This window comes from Leucoraja erinacea, chromosome 4, assembly GCF_028641065.1.
Source record: "Leucoraja erinacea ecotype New England chromosome 4, Leri_hhj_1, whole genome shotgun sequence".
In the NCBI taxonomy this organism is placed as follows: Eukaryota; Metazoa; Chordata; class Chondrichthyes; order Rajiformes; family Rajidae; genus Leucoraja; species Leucoraja erinaceus.
The window spans coordinates 84,318,471-84,340,728 of record NC_073380.1 but is presented as its reverse complement, the minus strand read 5'-3'; the positions used below and the strand labels follow the sequence as shown (position 1 = coordinate 84,340,728).

The window sequence follows — 22,258 nt, the reverse complement described above, 5'->3', positions numbered from 1 at the left end:
CTATACCATAAATCACCAGAGATGTATCACCAATGTTATCTTTAAATATCTAAATCCACGGGTGGGACATGTGAATCAATGTCAGAGTCCTTTCCCGGGACAATGTCCGCAGCCCCGAGGCCCAGTTTACACTCATCTCCACTCAAATCGGCCATCCACATTATTGACATGCCTGACACCAGATCTTCTTGAAACAGATTGTCTACACAGAGCTCTGTAGCATGGAGGGATTACGAGGAATCAGAGGGAAAGATTTAAGGATTTTCTTCAGAAAGAAAATGCAACATTTTACATTTACTCCTGGGATTCCCTGCCGATGACAGCTCTAAGTGAAAAATGAGCTTTCCAAGATTTCACGGGAACCTCCAATCCATTTGTACAGAGCACACAGAAGCCCTGTGTAATTGGCAGCACCTCACAAAGTAACCTCCACATTGCAAAATGGAGGCCAAATAAATGAATTTACTTTGCTCGGACCAGAGCTAGTAACACTAAATGTTTTGGAATATATCAAGGCATTACCAATAAATGACAGCACATACACAACATTGGTATTTGTGTTGAATAGAACCTCAAGGCAAAAATGTTTCACAGCTTAAAGTTATGGGTTACTTCATTCTTCCCTTCCTCTTCCCTCCTTTATCTGGCTGACTTAAGATGCACCAAACCTCACTGAGCATTAGTTTGTGGCCTTCACTCTACCTTAGATTCAGATTCAGATTCAGATTCAATTTTAATTGTCATTGTCAGTGTACAGTACAGAGACAACGAAATGCATTTAGCTTACTGAAGAGGTGAATGACCTGTATTAGAAGCAAAGCTAAAACGCAGCATCTTTCAAATCGTTTTCTTCGTAAAAGCAAACAATGAACAGAGGAAAGGACAAACACAGTGTTGATACAGTATGTATAACAGTAAACGCAAACTAATGAACACGTCTAGCACTTACCCTGTACAATGTTTCACAAACAGAGCAGTCAGATCCAGCCTTGAGAACAAAAATGCACCACCCGCTTCCAAGATTGTATATTAAAGCGAAGATAGACACAAAATGCTGCAGTGACTCAGCAGGACAGGCAGCATCCCTGGAGGGAAGGAATGGGTAGCGTTTCGTGTCGAGACCCTTCTTCGGACTGAAAGCTGTGGGATATTAAAGCATTGCCCGCATGATGCAGGTTGGACTGAGCCTTCCAAACTCAGCCCAGCCATTCAGGAAAGGACTGCTGGTGACAGTGAGTTTTTTCATAGAAAAGGTACATTCCGTCAAAGATTCTTATTTGCAAAACAAAAAAGCATCCCAGTGACAACAAAATACACCAGAATATTTACTAAAATCATCACTTGCATTTGGACAATAATAATCTCTGGTCAGATCCAACAAAAAGCTCCATCGTTCAAAATGCTTTTGCATTTACTTTTACTTTTTTTCCTCACATGACAATAGGAGCTTAAATAATTCCCGTAAAATGATCACCATGTGTGTTTTTTAAGCAGTGCATCCTCTCCTAATTTGCCCATTATTTTCTCATCGAGGACCCCCAACCTTCTAATGACCTCCTCCATCATGAGACCTGATATCCGTGAGGTACGTAATATCTCTACAACTAAACCTGCAGTCAGCTGCAAAGAAGAGCGTTCTCAACAAGATCACGGGTGCTGATGTCAGCCAGAGCAATAGACTGGTGGAATGGCACTGGAGGGGGGGGGGGGGGGGGGGGGGGGGGGAGGAGCTTGGTGATTTGACTGGTGCTTCCTCTGTGTGACCTTTAGACTTTAGAGATACAGCATGGAAACAGGCCCTTCGGCCTAGCGACTCCGCGCCAACCACCGATCACCCATACACTACCACTATGCTACATATTAGGGACACTTTACATTTTATTTAACCAAGACAAACAAACTGCAACCTTGTACGTCTTTGGAGTGTGGAACGAAACTGGAGCACCCTGAGAAAACCCATGTGATCACAGGGGGAACGTACAAACTATGTACATGCAACGCCCATAGTCAGGATCGATCCCGGATCTCTGGCATTGTAAGGCAGCAGCTGTACTGCTGTGCCACTGTGCAACCCTTTCTCGCCCGAGCGCTTGCCCGTTCAGTTAATTTGTGCAGACAAGCCCCACAAACTACAAGGTGAGAATAAAAAGATATCAAAAGTCAGTTACACAAAGTGTGGGACAAATATCAGGCAGGACACCAATGAGTGGACTCACCTTTTTTTCTGCTCCATGCCACTCTCCACCCACGAGAAGAGACAGAGATAGAGTTTAATATTTCGCAACCAAAAAAATGGCACCACCCTTGGTGTCAGCCCTTTGTGTTCTAGTCCCCATTGTGTTCTAGTCCCCATTGTGTTCTAGTCCCCATTGCAAAACGTGAATATTCATCAGCCGTCAGATTCTCAGTAGTGTTGTCCACCAAGCTTAGCCGACTCACCCAATGAGAACAGGTTTTATTTTCCTCCTTATGGGCATTTATTGCCCTCCCTAATTGTCCTTGAAGTTTCAGAGGAAATTTCTCTCCTCCAGGTAATAGAATTGAGTGGTCTATAGACCACGACTTCCTTCTCATTAGTGACTCAGATGGGATTTTATAAGAACATAGGTACACAAAGTTGCTGGAGAAACTCAGCGGGTGCAGCAGCATCTATGGAGCGAAGGAAATAGGCGACGTTTCGGGCCGAAACCCTTCTTCAGACTGATGGGGGGGGGGGGGGGGAGAAGGAAGGAAAAGGGGAGGAGGAGGAGCCCAAGGGCGGGCGGATGGGAGGGTGGGAGAAGACAGCTAGAGGGTTAAGGAAGGGGAGGAGACAGCAAGGGCTAGCAAAATTGGGAGAATTCAATGTTAATGCCATCCGGACGCAAGGTCCCCAGGCGGAATATGAGGTGCTGTTCCTCCAATTTCCGCTGTTGCTCACTCTGGCAATGGAGGAGACCCAGGACCCTTTTATAAGAACATGGTCATTTTAATCAATTAAGCTGCAAATTTTAAATCAGAGTTTATATTCTACAGTTTCCACAGTGGGGTTTGAAGTTGGGTCACCCAAATGTTAGTCCAGGCTTCTAGGTTGTGAATCCAGTGATTTAGCTGCTGAGCCACCGTGGTACCTGATGGTAAGCGAGTTTGGGGTCTCTGGGAGAGGAAATATTCCTGCTTCTCCCAGACCACATGCTCTGATGCATCTCCTCAAGGTATGCCTACTTTGAAGATGTTCTCCTCCTCTCTCCGGAGACAGTTTCACAACCTCCTCTCTAACTGCCCCCCCCCTCTGTGATCCCCCCCTTCCTGCCCTCCAACTCTACGACCACATCCTTACCCAGCCCAATTTTGTTAGCCCTCGCTGTCTCCTCCCCTTCCTATCTCGCCCTCAGCCCTCGGGCTCCTCCTCCTCCTTTTTCCTTTCTTCTCCCCACCCCCACTGGAGTCTGAAGAAGGGTTTCGGCCCGAAACGTTTCCTATTTCCTTCGCTCCATAGATGCTGCTGCACCCGCTGAGTTTCTCCAGCATTTTTGTGTACCTTCGATTTTCCAGCATCTGCAGTTCCTTCTTAAACAAGTTCACAGCATATGCTTCACTGGTGCGGGTGCAATTGTTAGTCCATATATCCTCTCAACATCAGTTTGCTGCGCTGACTTCTTATGGTGGCCAAACTAACCTTCAGTTCATGGACCATCCTAGGCCAGACTGAAGAGTTGGCAACCCCAATTGCACTGTTGGATTGGGTTAAGAAAGTGTCCGACACCCCATCTCAAAAACAAGACTCCGTACGACGATACTCCCTTTGGAAGTCTTTCTCCATGTGGTTACTGACATTGAGGAAATATGAGATACAAGGGTTTTAAACCAGAATTTTGGTTGGGTAAACGTACCGGGAATGCCCATCGCACAACCAAAACCATCTGCACTTTCCTTACCAGTAAAATTGTTTGATTGTTATTTTTCCAGAACCACAAGGTGGTGTTCAGCTGCTCGACCAATTGACCCACTGTTTTCATCTGTGATCGCTCCAATGAAGCGATTGTCAAATGTCACCAAGTCTTACAGTTATGACTAAAGCCTACATTTTATTAATCCTGGCCTGTTCTATTGTTGCACAGTAAGGAAAAAAGGACTCAAAGTATTCTCATTCAAATTGAGAAAGATATGCAGCGTAATTGGCACGGTTAGAAGCCTACCTTCATCAGTTGTGGTATTGCCGGCTTGAGAGTCCGATACTTTCTTTGGTTTAGTTTGGGAGGGGGATCCTTGCCTGCCTCTGCTGCGTGATGCCCTCACTGTACGAAAGGAAAAAAAGTTACCAACCTGGCACAAGAAATAGCCAGTTCTGCCTTTTGTCAACTCTACGAATTGGTAATCTAATTTGACCTGTACATTTCTCCATGTTAAGTAATTAGATACAGAATCTGCTCTCTCATCAGCGAATTCATGCCCTGGGATATGGAAGCTTTTGTGAAGTGAACCAAAAATACATAAGAAATAGAAGAAGGTCATTCAGATCCTAAAACCTGCTCTATCATTCAATAAGGCCATAAGGTCATAAGGTCATAAGTGATGGGAGCAGAATTAGGCCATTTGGCCCATCACGTCTACTCCGCCATTGAATCATGGCTGATCTATCTCTCCCTCATAACCCCATTCTCCTCCCTTCTTCCCATAACACCTGACACCCGTACTAATCAAAGATCTTATCTCATCTTGGCCTCCGCTCCACACAACCCTTGGCCTTCCTGTGGACAAAACCTATCTTGGCTGTGAATACCGACAGTGATTCTACTCCACAGCTTTCTAGGGGAGAGAATTTTAAACATTCACAACTCACAGAGAGGGGACATTCCTCCACAACTTAGTCTTAAATGGGTGATCCCTTTTTCTCAATCTATTCCACCATTCTTAGCTCTAGAACAGGGAAACACCCTCTCAGCATTCGACCAGTCACCACCCCCCCTCCTGCCTCTCCCTCAGAAGTGTATGTTTCAATAAGATCACCTTTCATTCTTCAGCTTTCCATGAACATGACTCCAACGAGCCTTCATGGAACTGTGAGAAGGGCAAGTAGATGTTTTTTTTATCCCCAATGAACCCATTAAGTTTAAAGAGATTACAGGAACAAGTTGCTCTGTGTTTGGGCAGGGAGAGAGGGATCTAGGTGGCAGTGAATGGATGGTGCGCAAGGGAACAGAGAATGGACAGAGAAGGCAACAAACATTACCTGGTGAACCCAATGCTAAATCTACATGATTTTCAGACAGTCAGACTGCAGATTTTCAGAGTTTTACAGTACTGACTGTACCTGCATGCTAACTATATCCAGTGTCTGAGGATACGTTATCCCGCTCCAGCTCAGCACCTTCCGTTTGCCCTGCGTTTAAGTTAAAAAAAATTCTATTCCTCATACAAAATAGCCAAGCCACATTATACTCCATCTGCCAAATATGTCCCACCACTCAACATAGATACATCCCTCTACAGACTCTGCATGCTCTCACAACTTGCTCTCCCACTCACCTTTGAATCAAAGGGCACCAGGCATATCACGAAAATATCTAAACATTTTTTTTAAATCATCTAACCAGCTCTGCAGTTTCCATCGATGTTCCTTTGAGTTTTGCATTTTATTTGTTGCACTGGCTATCCGTTCTTTGTCTAGCAGCTATAATATGACTGCCACATTGAACCTCTTTCTCAAGCCCATTCACCAGTTCAAATTGATAGCACAAGGGACGAGTCATAAATGGCCAAAGCTGTGATTGATAAGGAATGGTTTGCAAGATTCATCACAGAAAACAGAACAGGAGTCTGTTACATAGAAACATAGAAAATAGGTGCAGGAGGAGGCCATTCGACCCTTCGAGCCAGCACCGCCATTCATTGTGATCATGGCTGATCGTCCCCTATCAATAGCCCGTGCCTGCCTTCTCCCCATATTCCTTGACTCCACTAGCCCCTAGAGCTCTATCTAACTCTCTCTTAAATCCACCCAGTGACTTGGCCTCCACTGCCCTCTGTGGCAGGGAATTCCATAAATTCACAACTCTCTGGGTGAAAAAGTTTTTTCTCACCTCAGTCTTAAATTACCTCCCCTTTATTCAAAGACTGTGGCCCCTGGTTCTGGACTCGCCCAACATTGGGACAAATTTTCCTGCATCTAGCTTGTCCAGTCCTTTTATAATTTTATATGTTTCTATAAGATTCCCCCTCATCCTTCTAAACTCCAGTGAATACAAGCCTAGTCTTTTCAATCTTTTCCTCATATGACAGTCCCGCCATCTCAGGGATCAATCTCGTGAACCTACACTGCACTGCCTCAATCACAAGTATGTCCTTCCTCAAATTAGGAGACCAAAATTGTACACAATACTCCAGATGTAGTCTCACCAGAGCCCTATACAACTGCAGAAGAACCTCTTTACTCCTGTACTGAAATCCTCAGTATTGTTGGGAGCTGTTGGGAGCACATGTGTGATGGAACAGCTTTACGACATGATACTATTCTTTACTGTGTACCTGATTCAAACCCTACAGTTGGATCCTGCCGAGCTTGGGTTAGTAAGCCAGACTATTTTCTCCCTTCAGCCCCAGAACCCCGACCTCGTCTGTTACACGATGCTTACTTGTAAACCGCCCCTGAGCTGGCGCACTTTCTTTTTTATTGTTGATCGCAAACAGTTGCACCATGTACTCCTGGTTGGGGAGAAGACCTTCCACCACGACAGCTGTCTCACCCTTCCGTATGCTTAATTTCTGGGGTTTACCACCTGTCATTGAGGAAAAAATGAGGAGTTAAAGAAAATTGGAAAGCACAAGAATACAGCAACAACAACTTGCATTTCCGAAGCACCTTTAGATAGGGCAGGACGGTCCATAATGTTCGTCATGCATATTATCAACAAAATCAGACTCCAAGCCACATCTGGAAATGACAGAAGTGATCAGAAGATTAGAGAGCAAGCTTGGTTTTCAGGATGTCTTCCAGAAAGCAAGACGTAGCAAGATGAAGAGATTTAAAGAGGAATTTCTTCTCTCCGATGATGGTGAATCTCTGGCATTCTTTGCCCCGTGGATTGTGGAGGCTGAATCATTGGTAATATTAAAAGAAGAGGTAAAATAATTCTGGAAAGAGCAGGGAATAGAGGGCTGTGGAGAACTGGCATTGAAAAAGAGTTGAGAGACTATGAACAGGCTATGGGGACAGGCTTGAGGGAACAGGTACTCTTCCCCTGCTCCTCTTTTCTTGCATCCTGCTGTGCTCCAGATCTCAGGGCCTTAGCAACTGAAGGCACAACCAAGACAGGTTGTGGACTAATTAAATTTCAGGGCACGTTTGAGGCCAGAATTGGAAGGGTGTGGAGATCTTTGACTTGCAGGATAGGTTGGGCTTGAGATAGGGAGGGCAAAACCATGAAGGGATATGTAAGCAAGGTGAGGACTTTAAAGACTTTATCTAACCAGGAACCAGTATAGGCCAATGGCCACAAGACAATGTGAGAGTTAGGATGTGCCAGAAAGCTTTGGGTGACCTGAGGTTTGTAGAGAATACAGAAAATGGGCCAGCCAGGAATGAACAGGGCAAGAGGTTTGACCGACCAGGTCCAAGAGGCTTCAGTCCTACTTCCATTCCCAGCTCCCCATCTGCAGTCCTTCCAGAATTCTATGTCCTCACTGGACAGTATCGCAATCCCATTCACTTGCCCAAGTTTCATCATCATCAATATGGTGGCCTTAAAAACATCCATCTTTCTAAGATTCTAAGTTTGAATTCAACTTCCAAGCTCTGGAATGTTTAATGTCAGAATTGGTGGGATGCAGAGATCTGGAATGGCCGTAAGGCCACAGCTATTGGGAAGCGACAAGGCAAAGGAGGAATATGCGAAGAAGGGTTTACCCAGCTTAAGATGATAGCTCTGGACAAAGAGGGGGAGCCCTGTACTGCATTTCCATTGTGTGACGTTAGCCTAACTCTGTATGCTGTTGGTGACAGGAATAATCTGCCAATTGAGCTGATCTGTAACAGGCCTAAAGGGCAGATGGAACACCTGGTCACATGAGGAATTGGGAAACTTAATGAGGTTGTTGAGATGATCATCGGGTGGAGAGAAAAACAATTTCCTTTCTGGAAAGGTGAGGGAGGGAAAGAAGTATAGAACAAGGCTGGGGGTGCGGGGTTTAAAATAAAGATTGCAGCAAGGCTATTAAAGGCAACATTTGAGCATTTATAACAAAGACGGCCACCATTCAGACCATTATTTTAGTGCTAGTCATGCAGGAGCTACCCAGCGTAATTCCCCCTTCCATGGCTGGGCTGTGGCCCTGCAAGTCATCCAAATCTTGTTTAAAGGTGAAGATTTCTACTTCTCCCACCCTCTTGGAGACTAAGTTCCAGACGCCTAACAATCACCTTTTGGGAGTTGTTCAAGAAGGAACTGCAGATGCTTGAAGATCGAAGGTACACAAAAATGCTGGAGAAACTCAGCGGTTGCAGCAGCATCTATGGAGCGAAGGAAATAGGTGCCATTTCGGGCCAAAACCCTTCTTCAGACCGGCCAGCATTTTTGTGTACCTTTTGGGAGTTAATGTTTAGTTTAATTTAGTTTAGTGATACAGCGCGGACATAGGCCCTTTGGCCCGCTGAGTCAGCACCAACCAGCAATCCCCACACATTAACACTTATCCTACACACTATACAATTATTACATTTATACCAAGCCAATTAACCTACAAAACCTGCACATGTTTGGAGTGTGGGAGGAAACGTATGTGGTCACGGGGAGAATGTACAATCTCCGTACAGATGAGCAACCGTACCCAAGATCGAACCGAGGTCTCTGGCGCTGTTATCGCTGTAGGGCAGCAACACTCTGCTGTGCCACTGCGACGCCCAAATGTATCCTCATCCCCCCGCCCCCCCCTCTAACTTTTCAATTAATTGCTCCCAATCTCAGCAACCCCACCTCCCCTTCTCCCTCCCCTCCCCTCCATGGGAAGTAGGTCCCTCTGATTAACTCCACGTATATAATTTTAAGTAATAAACAAACTGCTGGAGGAACGCTACGGACCCAGCAGCATCTTTGGAGGGGAATGGACAGCCTGAAGAAGGATCCTGACCCGAAATGTCATCTACTATTTCCCTCCAGAGCCGCTGCCTGACCCGCTGAGTTCCTCCGGTGGTGGACAGGAAAACAATGACGTCAAGCGTTGGTTATTGATTATTGTCAACATATATAGCATTGAAGGCAAGCCTAAGGCAAGGCAGCCAACCCTGGTGGTAACATTACATCTACTCGTGTCCCAAAGGTATTTTGCAGGATTATTAACGGGCAAAATCTGACTCGTAGCCACTCGGATATGATGACAGTGACAAAAAGCTTGCAAAGAAATAGATTTTTAAAAGGAACAGCTGAAAGCAGGAAACAGTGTTGATAGGCAGAGCAATTTTGAGAGGGACTCTTATGCCCCTGTCCCACTTAGGAAACCTGAACGGAAACCTCTGGAGACTTTGTGCCCCACCCAAGGTTTCCGTGCGGTTCCCGGAGGTTTTTTGTCAGTCTCCCTACCTGCTTCCACTACCTGCAACCTCCTGCAACCTCCGGGAATCACACGGAAACCTTGGGTGGGGCGCAAAGTCTCCAGAGGTTTCCGTTCAGGTTTCCTAAGTAGGACAGAGGCATTATAGATCTCAGACCCAAAGTCACTGAATAGCAAATAATGAAGTCAAGTATGGGGATGAACAAGAGGCCAGAAATGGAAAGGCATCAAAATTTACAGAGGGACAGGAGTCTGCAGGTGATTGCAATAAAGAAAGGGATTTAAAAACATGAATGAAGAATGAAACATAAAAACATAGAAAATAGGTGCAGGAGTAGGCCATTCGGCCCTTCGAGCCTGCACCGCCATTCAATATGATCATGGCTGATCATCCAACTCAGTATCCTGTACCTGCCTTCTCTCCATACCCCCTGATCCCTTTTGCTACAAGGGCCAATATAGCCAATGAACTGGCCTCAACTACCTTCTGTGGCAGAGAGTTCCAGAGATTCACCACTCTCTGTGTGAAAAATGTTTTTCTCATCTCAATTAAGTTGTTATACTTGAGGAAACAACAGGAGAAGAGTTCCACACCTGCCAGGAATGAAAACTACTGACCTGTGAAGAGTTAATGAGCATAATACTCTGTTGCATACAATTGCAATCATCCCTACATTTATTCAAACCCAATCGTACACAGTTATCATTAAGCAAGCTTTTAACTTTTGTTGGAAAATACCTCAAAGTAACGAGGCTGCAAGTTGCCTTCTGGTTTCCTTTTCTCATTTGCTCTCAAGTCAAAACTTAGTCTTCAATAGCTGAACAATTTCCATACAGGCTTAGAAAAATGCCGAGAAATTCCTAAAGCCCCTAATGATTCACAAAAACCTCCATGAAAAAATGCAGCTCAGTACTTAAAACACTGAGCTTACTTATTAAAATTGTATCTTGCACACCGAGAGGTGACTATACGCCAGAGGATATGTTGCTCCATTAGTGTGTGGAACCCATTTACTACCCTCATAAACTAGATAACCTCAAGGTATATCACTTCATTGATCTGTTTTACCCGAAGCAAAAAACTGACAATGCTGCAGCAGTTATTAGGAGCTAAACATCGTTCACTGTGATACAATCAGTACTGGATCACACGGATGAAGTACAATGTTAATTATTAAGTTTATCCTGGGCATCTCCTAATCCAGAAAATATCCCAAAATTTCAGTAACTTTGGTGATGCTGCAATCACAGGGTGGCTGCTTGGCTTTATTTACACATACAGATACAGACTATTAATAATTGCAGTGGAATGTACTAAATAATGTGTTCTTCTTGGAGCAGAGAAGATTAAAGTTGATAGTATTATTTGAAATCAAGTCGGGGCAAACAAATAAATTGTTCCCAATGGCAGGTGGGCAAGTAACACAAAGATATGGAGTGAAAGGTATCAGCAGAAAAATATTTATTACTTTGTAGAATGCACTGTCTGAAAACGGACTAAGGAAACAGATTCAATATAAAAAAAGGAACTGGATAAATCCTTGAAGGGAAAAGATATCATGGGGAAAGGATGGCATCAATTGATAGCCCTGCCAAACCAGCTGGCACAGATGTAATGCATTCACAGTAATCTTCACGCACTTTGAACTGGAAATCCACATGAAATTGGGTAGAGGTGCAATGAGATTATAGGTTGATATTTTATCAATGGTAGTTATTCAAGTTAACGAAGCCATGGGGTCCATTTATCGAATACTATATTTAAGAGGGAGTGAGATGTGGCCCTTGTGGCTAAAGGGATCAGGGGGTATGGAGAGAAGGCAGGTACAGGATACTGAGTTGGATGATCAGCCATGATCTCATTGAATGGCAGTGCAGTCTCGAAGGGCCAAATAGCCTTTGCCGGTACCTATTTTCTATGTTTCTATGTTTCTTTACGTTTTGTTAGTGTTTGTATGGTTGCCTCGTAAAGAATTGGGGCCCAATTCTACCCACACCAGCAGAAAGGATATAGACTCGTGAACATGCACAAAATGCTGACAAGAATGTTGTTCTATCTGAGAGGTTGTTGCTATCAGGGAGGACTTAATAGGCTGGGATTTTTTTTTCTCTAGATGGATAGACTGAGGGTTGGCCTGCAAGGAGGAGGTTTATAAATGATGAAGATGTAGAAAGAGAACGTCTGCTCACTCATGAGGGAGTCCAAGACCAGGGGCAGCAAATTTGAGGCGGTGATTAAAACCCAGTCGGGAATTCAGGAAAAGCTTTTCCGCAGATCTGGAAGGCAGTGATTGAAGCAAGTAGCAGAGGTAAGTTTAGAAGTAACGAGGGGGAAAAAAGAGTGGAACGATGGATTGGTGCAGATGGGTGGAGATTCCGAGAGTTGACAGGAGATTATTCTTGTACTGCTAATTCTGCACAATTCTTTATAAGAACTTTTCATAGGAAACTTCCACAATCCATCATTAGCTCACTTCAGATACCATCATTTCCTAGCTGATCATTGTACAACTTTGACACATTTAAAAATTAATAAACGGGGAACCGAAAAGGTGCTGTTCTGTTGGGTTACAAAGCTAGCAAGTTTTGCCAGGGTGGGCAAGTGCTGCTTTGAAAGAGTCTCCCATTCAAATATCTTATTTTCCAAAGGGTGGAATTTTGCTCCAGCCCTCAAGAACTGGGTGAAATGTTAGCCTTCCATCCTGTCAAATGTTGCCTTTAATAGGTATTAGAGCCAAGCACAGTGTGAAACCAGGACGTGCATACCTCACTGGTTTCCAATCAGCGGGTTGGGTTAAAAAAACTCATTAAGGTCAATTTTAAATCTTGGATAATTTTTCTTTGAATACAAAGCATTCATCTAGACTTCCTGTACATTCCCTTTAACATCAACATCTGTCCATAAACATCAAACATTACAGAAATGTGATATGACTCGAGAATAACATATATATGCACAAGCTGTAAAAGAAGGGGGGGAAATCTTGAATGTTGCTTTAAAATATTTTACGATCGTTAACAGAACAAGAATCTGAACGTATTATAAAATTCTTACCTACAACTGGTGTCACAGTTAATCTGTATTCGTGAAATCTCCCTCTAGGAGGTTTCCATGTAATCTTAACACTGTCCTGAGACATTATGGAAAACTTTAATCTTGTTGGGGAGGCAACTGCAAGGTGTACAAAAAGAAAAGAGAAATGAGAGTTAACTCAACATTTGAAACAGATGTAGTGGTTATTTCAAAATAGTTGTGCCATCAAAAGCCATCACAGTAAATCAACACCAACATCAAGAGCCAAACTCCATTCACCGCAGGATTAAACGTGGCTCCCGCTGAGTTTCTCCAGCTTTTCTGTGTCCCATAGATGCTGCTGCACCCGCTGAGTTTCTCCAGCTTTTCTGTGTAACCTGGCTCCAAACTATTTGTACACACTGGTTGCTCAGTTCCTGTGCATACAATTGACATTTCCAAATCTGCAAAATTCTCCAGTTCACTTTTAAACTTAAGCGGGAAGTGTTAAAGTGGCCATTGGCAAGCAATATTTCCCTCTATTTAATCGTTCGTTAGCATAGAACGCTGTTTTAAACACACTACAGAAAACAATTAGTTTGTGTACAGAAAAAATGCTTGGCAAGTAAGCTTTTCTCGTGAGGTTTACAACATCTATCCAAGAACTGTGTGGTACAGCCTACAGAGAGAGTAAGTTGTATGATACGGAAGCACATAAAGACTAAGAATCTCTCTGCCATCCAAAGCATAATCTAAATGAATTTTCCTGCTATTCATTTTCTGTGCTTAACAAAAGTTGATGAAATAACCATATATAACCAGATAACAATTACAGCACGGAAACAGGCCATCTCGGCCCTACAAGTCCGTGCCGAACAACTTTTTTTTCCCCCCTTAGTCCCACCTGCCTGCACTCATACCATAACCCTCCATTCCCTTCTCATCCATATGCCTATCCAATTTATTTTTAAATGATACCAATGAACCTGCCTCCACCACTTCCACTGGAAGCTCATTCCACACCGCTACCACTCTCCGAGTAAAGAAGTTCCCCCTCATGTTACCCCTAAACTTCTGTCCCTTAATTCTGAAGTCATGTCCTCTTGTTTGAATCTTCCCTATTCTCAAAGGGAAAAGCTTGTCCACATCAACTCTGTCTATCCCTCTCATCATTTTAAAGACCTCTATCAAGTCCCCCCCTTAACCTTCTGCGCTCCACAGAATAAAGCCCTAACTTGTTCAACCTTTCTCTGTAACTTAGTTGCTGAAACCCAGGCAACATTCTAGTAAATCTCCTCTGTACTCTCTCTATTTTGTGGACATCCTTCCTATAATTGGGCGACCAAAATTGTACACCATACTCCAGATTTGGTCTCACCAATGCCTTGTACAATTTTAACATTACATCCCAGCTTCTATACTGAAATGTTATTCCTTCGTTCATTTGACTATTTAATAATAATTTAAAAAAGTGTTTGTTATCCGTCACCAACACACCAGTTAAATAACTGAACCACCATTGCAAATTCAGGGTTCATAACTAAGCAGATTTAGAACCCAGGGAAGTAACAGTAGGTGCAGATTCAAATGCCCCTCTCAAAGTAAGTAGGTTTACATTGAGTTAGCCAAAGATCCAAGCATCTGGGACTCTTGGTGCCTCTTAGCCATGACCCTTGATCTAGAAAAGCAAACCAAATCAACAAAAGTAACAGTCATAACAAATCATCTAGCGTTACTAAAACAACAGGAACAAAAATTATGTTGTGCCAAAATACAACTATGCTAACAGTGAGGCAAATTTATGTAGGCAAGAACTGCAGATGCTGGTTTAAAGCGAAGGTAGACACAAAATGCCGTGACGTTTTGGGTCGAGACCCTTCCACTGTCTGAAGGAGGGTCTCGACCCGAAATATCACACATTCCTTCTCTCCAGGGATGCTGCCTGTCCTGCTGAGTTACTCCAGCATTTTGGGTCTATAAGCAAAATTATGTTTGGTCAGTCCATCACTGAGAATATTTCTGAGGAAATATTAACAATGCCGTCTTTTAGTTTATTTTAATTTAGTTTAGAGATATAACAGGAAAACAGGCCCTTCAGCCCACGAGTCTGTGCTAACCAGCGATCCCTGCACACTAGCACTATCCTATTATGGACAATCAACAATTATACCAAGCCAATTAACCTACCAAACCTGCACATCTTTGGATTGTGGGAGGAAGCCCGAGATCCTGGAGAAACCCCACGCGGTCACAGGGAGAATGTACAAACTCCGTACGGACAGTACCCGCAGTCAGGATCAAACCCAGGTCTCTGGTGCTGTAAGGCAGCAACTCTACCAGCTGCACCACCGTACTGCTCCTGAGACATTATAAAAAACTTTAATCTTATTGGAGAGGAAAACATGTTAAACCCAGGCTCTTGCGCTGAGCGTCTTTATTTTCCCATTCGCCGTGTTCAGCTGACTTGCTCGACGTGGTTTATGAAGACCTTTGATGAGACTAGCGCAGAACATTTGATTCTTAATGAGAACTGAGTATATGTTGATTTAAGACACCTCTGTGGAAAGACATCCAAGAGCACGGCATGGAGATAACAGCTGTTCTTTTCCGCCTCTGCCAACAGCTCAAGGGGGAGAACAAAGTGATGTGTTTGAAGTGTTAACTTGGAGTAACAATAACAGTGATTTGTGGTAAGGTATGATCATCCAGTGAATTGAGGTGATGATTTATGCATTCTTTCAGAAGTGATTCCCGCGTCCTATGTCCTGATGTTCCATAGTCACTCTATCCATCCATTTCACTAGTAGGTAAAGCACAAAACAATTGAAAATTGAGATGAGAGCCTCCACTATTTCCTTGCTTTATGCTTTAAAATCATGGAAATTGTCTCATCCATAGTTGGCAATGCATCAACTTTCAATGAGCTTGTTGCTGTTTGCTATATTTCATCGCACATCCCATCCAATATTTCACGTTCCGCCTCCTTTACTGCAATGTCTGCAACAACATCACCATGTGGGGACAGATATAATGCATTCATTTAAAACTAGAGGCACGTTTTCCATCTCCAAACATTAGTTCATTTTCTAATTTCAAAGCACCCTGCCACATTGTTACCCTCCTTCCCTTTATGCACAAAACCCCTTTGCATTTTGCTTGAGTTTTGCGTCACTATGATCTTTTCATGCAACCCTTCCAGCTTCGTCATTCACCGCTTCACTTTCGGCGCTCCTCCAGGCATTACACTGTGCTGAGCTCTAGGCATGTGAAACAAGCTCCCCATTATCATTTTATTCTATCTCAAACTCTCCTTGATATCCAGGGGTGATAGTTTTTCCCATTTCATATTGTGGGACTGCCCTAGCACAGATTTAACTGGTAACCCATTCCAGTCATCTTTGGCCAAATCACATCTCAGCCTTGTCAAATTGGCCGTTTTCTAATTGAGAATTTTTTCTAATTGGTTACATTTTTTTCTTTTCCTATGCTTATGGAAGAAAGCAGGGGGCGGTGGTGAAAGGGCACGATGTCGACCGGAGACCTGTGACAAGTGTTATGCCTCAGGGATTAGTGCTGCGTCCATTGTTGTTTGTGGTTTACATCAATGAGTTGGATGAAGACAGTGAAGATGGTTATATAGATATATGGCAGGCTCTTGATCAACTGAGCACGTGGACTGAAGAGCATGTGGAGGATTGCATTTGGGAAATCAAACCAGGGAATGGCATTCAGTATGTAGAAACATAGAAACATAGAAACATAGAAACATAGAAATTGGGTGCAGGAGTAGGCCATTCGGCCCTTCGAGCCTGCACCGCCATTCAATATGATCATGGCTGATCATCCAACTCAGTATCCCGTACCTGCCTTCTCTCCATACCCCCTGATCCCCTTAGCCAGAAGGGCCACATCTAACTCCCTCTTAAATATAGCCAATGAACTGGCCTCAACTACCCTCTGTGGCAGAGAGTTCCAGAGATTCACCACTCTCTGTGTGAAAAAAGTTCTTCTCATCTCGGTTTTATCCTTATCCTTAAGCTGTGACCCCTTGTCCTGGACTTCCCTAACATCGGGAACAATCTTCCTGCATCTAGCCTGTCCAACCCCTTAAGAATTTTGTAAGTTTCTATAAGATCCCCGCTCAATCTCCTAAATTCTAGAGCGTATAAACCAAGTCTATCCAGTCTTTCTTCATAAGACAGTCCTGACATCCCAGGAATCAGTCTGGTGAACCTTCTCTGCACTCCCTCTATGGCAATAATGTCTTTCCTCAGATTAGGAGACCAAAACTGTACGCAATACTCCAGGTGTGGTCTCACCAAGACCCTGTACAACTGCAGTAAAACCTCCCTGCTCCTATACTCAAATCCTTTTGCAATGAAAGAAGAGTCCCAACTGGAAACGACACCTATCCATGTTCTCAAGGGATGCTACCTGACCATTGAGTTACTCCAGCATTTTGTGCCTTTCCTTAGTAAACCAGCATCTGCAGTTGCTTGTTTCCAGAAGTTGGGATGTTATGTTACAAGATATTAGTGAAGCCACATTTGGAGTACTGTGTCCAGTTTTCTTCACCCTGCGACAGGATGGATGCTATTAAACTGGACAGAGTGCAGCAGAGAAGGCTTGTGTGGCCGCACCATGAAGTCCCAACTTTTGTACTCAATACCTTTCTCAATGAAGGCAAGTATTGCAGACGCCTTCTTCACCACACTGTCCACCTACTCGCACTTTTACGGAATCGTTTTACGGGACTTTTCCGGATCTACTCCTAGATCTTACTCTTCTGTAGAACTCTCCAGGGCTCTACCATTTACTGTGCATGACTTAGTTTGATATCCCAAAGTACAGCAGCTCACACTTGTCAGAGTTAAATTCATTTGCCATTTCTTGGCGCAACCTTCCCAACTGATCTTGTTGTAATGTTAAATATTCTTTCTCTTTCTCTACTATACCACTAATTTTGTTGATGGCCAAACACGGGCAGGTGGGACATGCAACTGGGGCATCTTGGTCAGCATGGGCAATTTCGATTGAAGGGCTTGTTTCCGGGCTGCTTTGACACTAGGGCTCTCTATCTGAAAATTTACTACCAATGTTAAATGCATTGGCATCCAAATCATTAATGAGTACAACCCAGTACCATACTCATTGTATTCAGGCCTCACAGGCCTCCAATCAGGAGAACAACCTTCCACAAGTACCCTTCAACTCCTTCCGCCAATTTTGAATTCATGTGGCGAACTGGCCTCAGATTCCATGTGATCTAACGTTCCAGACAAGCCTACCATGCGGGACCTTGTCAAGCCCTTGCTTTAGTGATCTCTTTAAAAAATGTCTCTGATCTCTCAGCTCCTTACCTTGTAAAATCATGGGCTGTGCCAGCAGTGTCTCCTCACAGCAAGAACTACAGCCAAGTAGGAGCACTGCTCTCACTTGGCAGGCTCCCAACAATCCACGGGACATGTCGTGAATTGCCAGCCACCTCTTATTTCAACCAGTATCACCTCTCAAGTCTTGGATGATCAAGACTTTAGGGACGAGGAACAAATGGATATGGTTTTGTGGTTTGTGAAGCAAACTGTTTCTGGCCATTTCCCTCAGTTATAAAATTATCATTTTGTCAATTGATTTCCTGGCCTCTATATACCATTTTCTAAAGTAGCCATAAGAAATTGACCATATGGAAGTATTTTCATTTTAGTGCAGAGAAGCGTTTTGGCACAAAATCGCTTGATTCTTGCCTAGACCCAGAAGGGCACAGACTGCCAACACTCAAGCAGAACAGGACAAAACAAGAGTTACGTTTTCACCTGTTGATGGCACCTTTATTGTTTCAGCTGCACCTTCTTTTCCTTGGAGCAAAAAATCGTGCTTTCCCAAAAAAAACCAACCCATATTGGCCTGCCCAAGTTTGGGCCAGAACATAGTGTCAAAATACTCTGTAAAACTGGTGCATTGATAAAGAAGAATGTAAGTGTGTAGGATGGGTCAGGTCGAGTATACAGTTTAGTTGCCTGCAGCTTCATTATCGTTTTAACCAGAAAGTGTTCCGAGAACATCGATGGTTTGGCAGATAACTTGCACTTTAAAAAAAAAAAAAAAAAAAAGAATTATCTCGGAATGCAACCCATCAGCACCAAACCTTTATTAGTCTTACAGAAAAGTCGGTCTCTGAAGCGTTAATACACCAAGGTTCTTAAATCTTTTAATCAAAAGTTATATCACTGGCATTTAAAAACAAAACAAAACCTGAATCTGCCTTGCCTAATGTGTGCAGGAAATAAGCACACCTATATAAAATGCCTTTCAGACATTCTTAATTGCTTTAAGCAGATGCAACCAATGAATTTGTGAGCCTGGGTTACAGAAGCGATTATTTGTACTTTATAGATCTATTTAATACCTTTGAGCCAAAAGCAGTTGCTCGGTTAGAAAACAAAATGTGCTTTATGGTGGTTTTACTGTGGTGGAATTGTGCAGTTTGTGCAATTAATCTACAGGATTCTCTTCATGTTGTGTATTAACCCTGATTAAAATGGAAAAAGTTCACAAATGACACCCCATTCTTAACTTTAATTAGTGTTATCTCAATGGAAGCTGCTGGATGATGTCTGTTCGGGAGCACTACATTGTAAACCTTTAATGTAGACACAAAATGCTGAAGTAACACAGCGGGACAGGCAGCATCTCTGGAGAGAACATTTAATGTAATTATCGCACATTTAGCAGAGGTTTTGGCTGAGGGTCCAAGTTGGCTCACTGTGCCTGTTTGGATCCATTTCTCCTCCATTTAAACCACATGGAGTGAGGTTTCTCGCAAAGGATGTGAAGCAGCCACAAGAATTATATTTACTTCACCAACACTGTATCTCCCTACAGGTCCATCATCGCCCCACCCTGTAGCAAAGTGCCAGCAACAGGAATGAAGGGCATCGCTGATAGAAACATAGAAAATAGGTGCAGGAGTAGGCCATTCGGCCCTTCGAGCCTGCACCGCCATTCAATATGATCATGGCTGATCACCCAACTGAGTATCCTGTACCTGCCTTCTCTCCATACCCCCTGATCCCTTTAGCCACAAGGGCCACATCTAACTCCCTCTTAAATATAGCTAATGAACTGGCCTCAACTACCTTCTGTGGCAGAAAGTTCCAGAGATTCACCACTTTCTGCGTGAAAAACGTTCTTCTCATCTCGGTTTTAAAGGATTTCCCCTTTATCCTTAAGCTGTGACCCCTTGTCCTGGACTTCCCCAACATCGGGAACAATCTTCCTGCATCTAGCCTATCCAACCCCTTAAGAATTTTGTAAGTTTCTATAAGATCCCCTCTCAATCTTCTATCTGATGGCGGTGAATGAAGTGAGTAGAGCAATTGGGAGGGAGGTGGTGATGGAAAGCATTAGTTTAGTTTAGTTTAGTTTAGTGATACAGCTTGGAAACAGGCCCTTCGGCCCACCAAGCCCACGCCGACCATCGATCACCCATAACACCAGTTCTATCCTCGACACTAGGAACGTACAAACTCCATGCTGACCACACCAATCATCAGGATTGAACCCGAGTCTCTGGCGCTGTAAGGGAGCAACTCTACCGCTGCAAATTAAATTTCAGGAAATAAGAATGTAATCCTCTCCTGCCCATCTGGAAACTTTGGAATAACAAGGAACTGCAGGTGCTTGTTTATACCAAAGATAGACACAAAATTCTGGAGTAACTCCGAGGGTCAGGCCACATCCCTTGAGAAAATGGACAGGTACGTTTTGGGTTGGGACTGGTGGGAGAGTCTAGGACTAGAGGTCATAGCCTCAGAATTAAAGGACATTCTTTTAGGAAGGAGATGAGGAGAAATGTCTATAGTCAGAGGGTGGTGAATCTGTGGAATTCTTTGCCACAGAAGGCTGTGGAGGCCAAGTCAGTGGGTATTTTTAAGGCAGAGATAGATAGATTTTTAATTTGTAGAGGTGTCAGAGGTCATGGGGAGAAGGCAGGAGAGTGGGATGAGGGGGGAGAGATGGATCAGCCAGGATTGAATGGCGTAGTAGACTTGATGGGCCAAATGGCCTAATTCTACTCTTATCACTTATGACCGAAGAAGTCTGAAGAGGGGTCCCAACCTGTAAGGTCGCCTGTCTATTTTCTCCAGAGACTCTGCCTGACCCGCTGAGTCACTCCAGCATTTTGAATAATTTGAACCTTTCAATAATAATTGTCAATAGAATTTTATCATTTGAATTTGTGAGAAATGCCTAACATGTTGGAACAGGTGTTTCATGGGATTGAGAATGAAGTTATTTTATTCAAAGACTGAGATTTAACCATTTGTTATCTTTAGTTAATTGTATATGAGGGGGAGATCTTATAGAAACTTACAAAATTCTTCAGGGGTTGGACAGGCTAGATGCAGGAAGATTGTTCCCAATGTTGGGGAAGTCCAGAACAAGGGGTCACAGTTTAAGTATAAGGTCTTTTAGGACCGAGATGAGAAAAACATTTTTCACACAGAGAGCGGTGAATCTGGGGAATTCTCTGCCACAGAAGGTTGTTGAGGCCAGTTCATTGGCTTTATTTAAGAGGGAGTTAGATGTGGCCCTTGTAGCAAAAGGGATCAGGGGGTATGGAGAGAAGGCAGGTACAGGATACTGAGTTGGATGATCAGCCATGATCATATTGAAAGGCGGTGCAGGCTCGAAGGGCCGAATGGCCTACTACTGCACCTATTTTCTATGTTTTTATGTTTCTATGTGTATTCAATGTAACCATTCATTCAAGATTCCTCCATCATGTCACACCGATCTTAAACACTTACTGTTTCAACATGATCACAGAGAAGCGATTTCTCGTTGGTCAATTCACCAGCTTATGCAATGCTATTTATTATTCATAGTCAACATGTGTGCAGGACACAAAGACAAGAAATGGAACTGTGATTATTATTGCTGTTATTATTGAAAGTTACAACAATTTTCAAATGATTTCTGGTGCAGTTTTTGTCGTTTGCAGATACATCATCAAATATTAAGAGCTCTTCTGAGAAGGATTACATCAATACCTCAATTATCAAACAAAACATCTGGCTTTTATTTAAATATCGACAAATACAGCCACAGCACTAAAGTTAGCTTTTGTATTTTGTGTTAAATTTAATAAGTACAAAAGGAAACTGAAATAAATAATAATGCTAGTCATCTCTCTATTCTTACCTGATCAATTTGAACAGTACAATACAATACAATTTATTTGTCACTTGAACCTCATGTTGTTTCTGCAGACACAACACAATTTACACAGACATCCATCACAGCGCATCTCCACCTCGCTGTGATGGAAGGCAAAAAAAACGTATCTCTCCCCTGCACTTCCCTCTCCCCCCGATGTCAGAGTCAGAGCCCCCGGCGGGCGATAACAATTGTCCCGCGGCCATTAACGCCGCGCCGGGTGATGCAAGGCCGCGCTCCGGGTCTTGTTGTTGGAGCCCCGGGCGGGCGCTGGCAAAGTCCCGCAGCTGTTGAAGCCACGCCGGGCGATGATATAAGGTCACTGAAGTGACCTTATATTCAATTCAGTGGGGTGGTATAGGGTGGGTTGGGGCGAGGGTGAGGTAATGTCGATAATAAACGCACAAAAGAGTAATCGAACCCTAAATATACTCAATAAAATGTAGTTACTTTCAATATATGGAGTACAATTGGAAGCTGATACAATTATGCCCTTGCTAT

At 43.4% G+C, this 22,258-nt stretch overlaps 1 protein-coding gene across 5 annotated transcripts in view; it reads right to left on the bottom strand.

The window, feature by feature from the left end:
* The window catches only part of col14a1a (collagen, type XIV, alpha 1a), a 204,801-nt gene that overhangs the window by 170,325 nt on the left and 12,218 nt on the right, over nt 1-22,258 (bottom strand). For all 5 annotated transcript variants that reach the window (XM_055634707.1, XM_055634709.1, XM_055634710.1 and 2 more), the window contains exons 3-5: nt 12,581-12,697; nt 6,615-6,758; nt 4,179-4,277 (exon numbers count right to left, since the gene is read on the bottom strand). In XM_055634707.1, the coding sequence (XP_055490682.1) occupies nt 4,179-4,277; nt 6,615-6,758; nt 12,581-12,697 (360 nt within the window). The remainder of the gene's footprint in view (nt 1-4,178; nt 4,278-6,614; nt 6,759-12,580; nt 12,698-22,258) is intronic.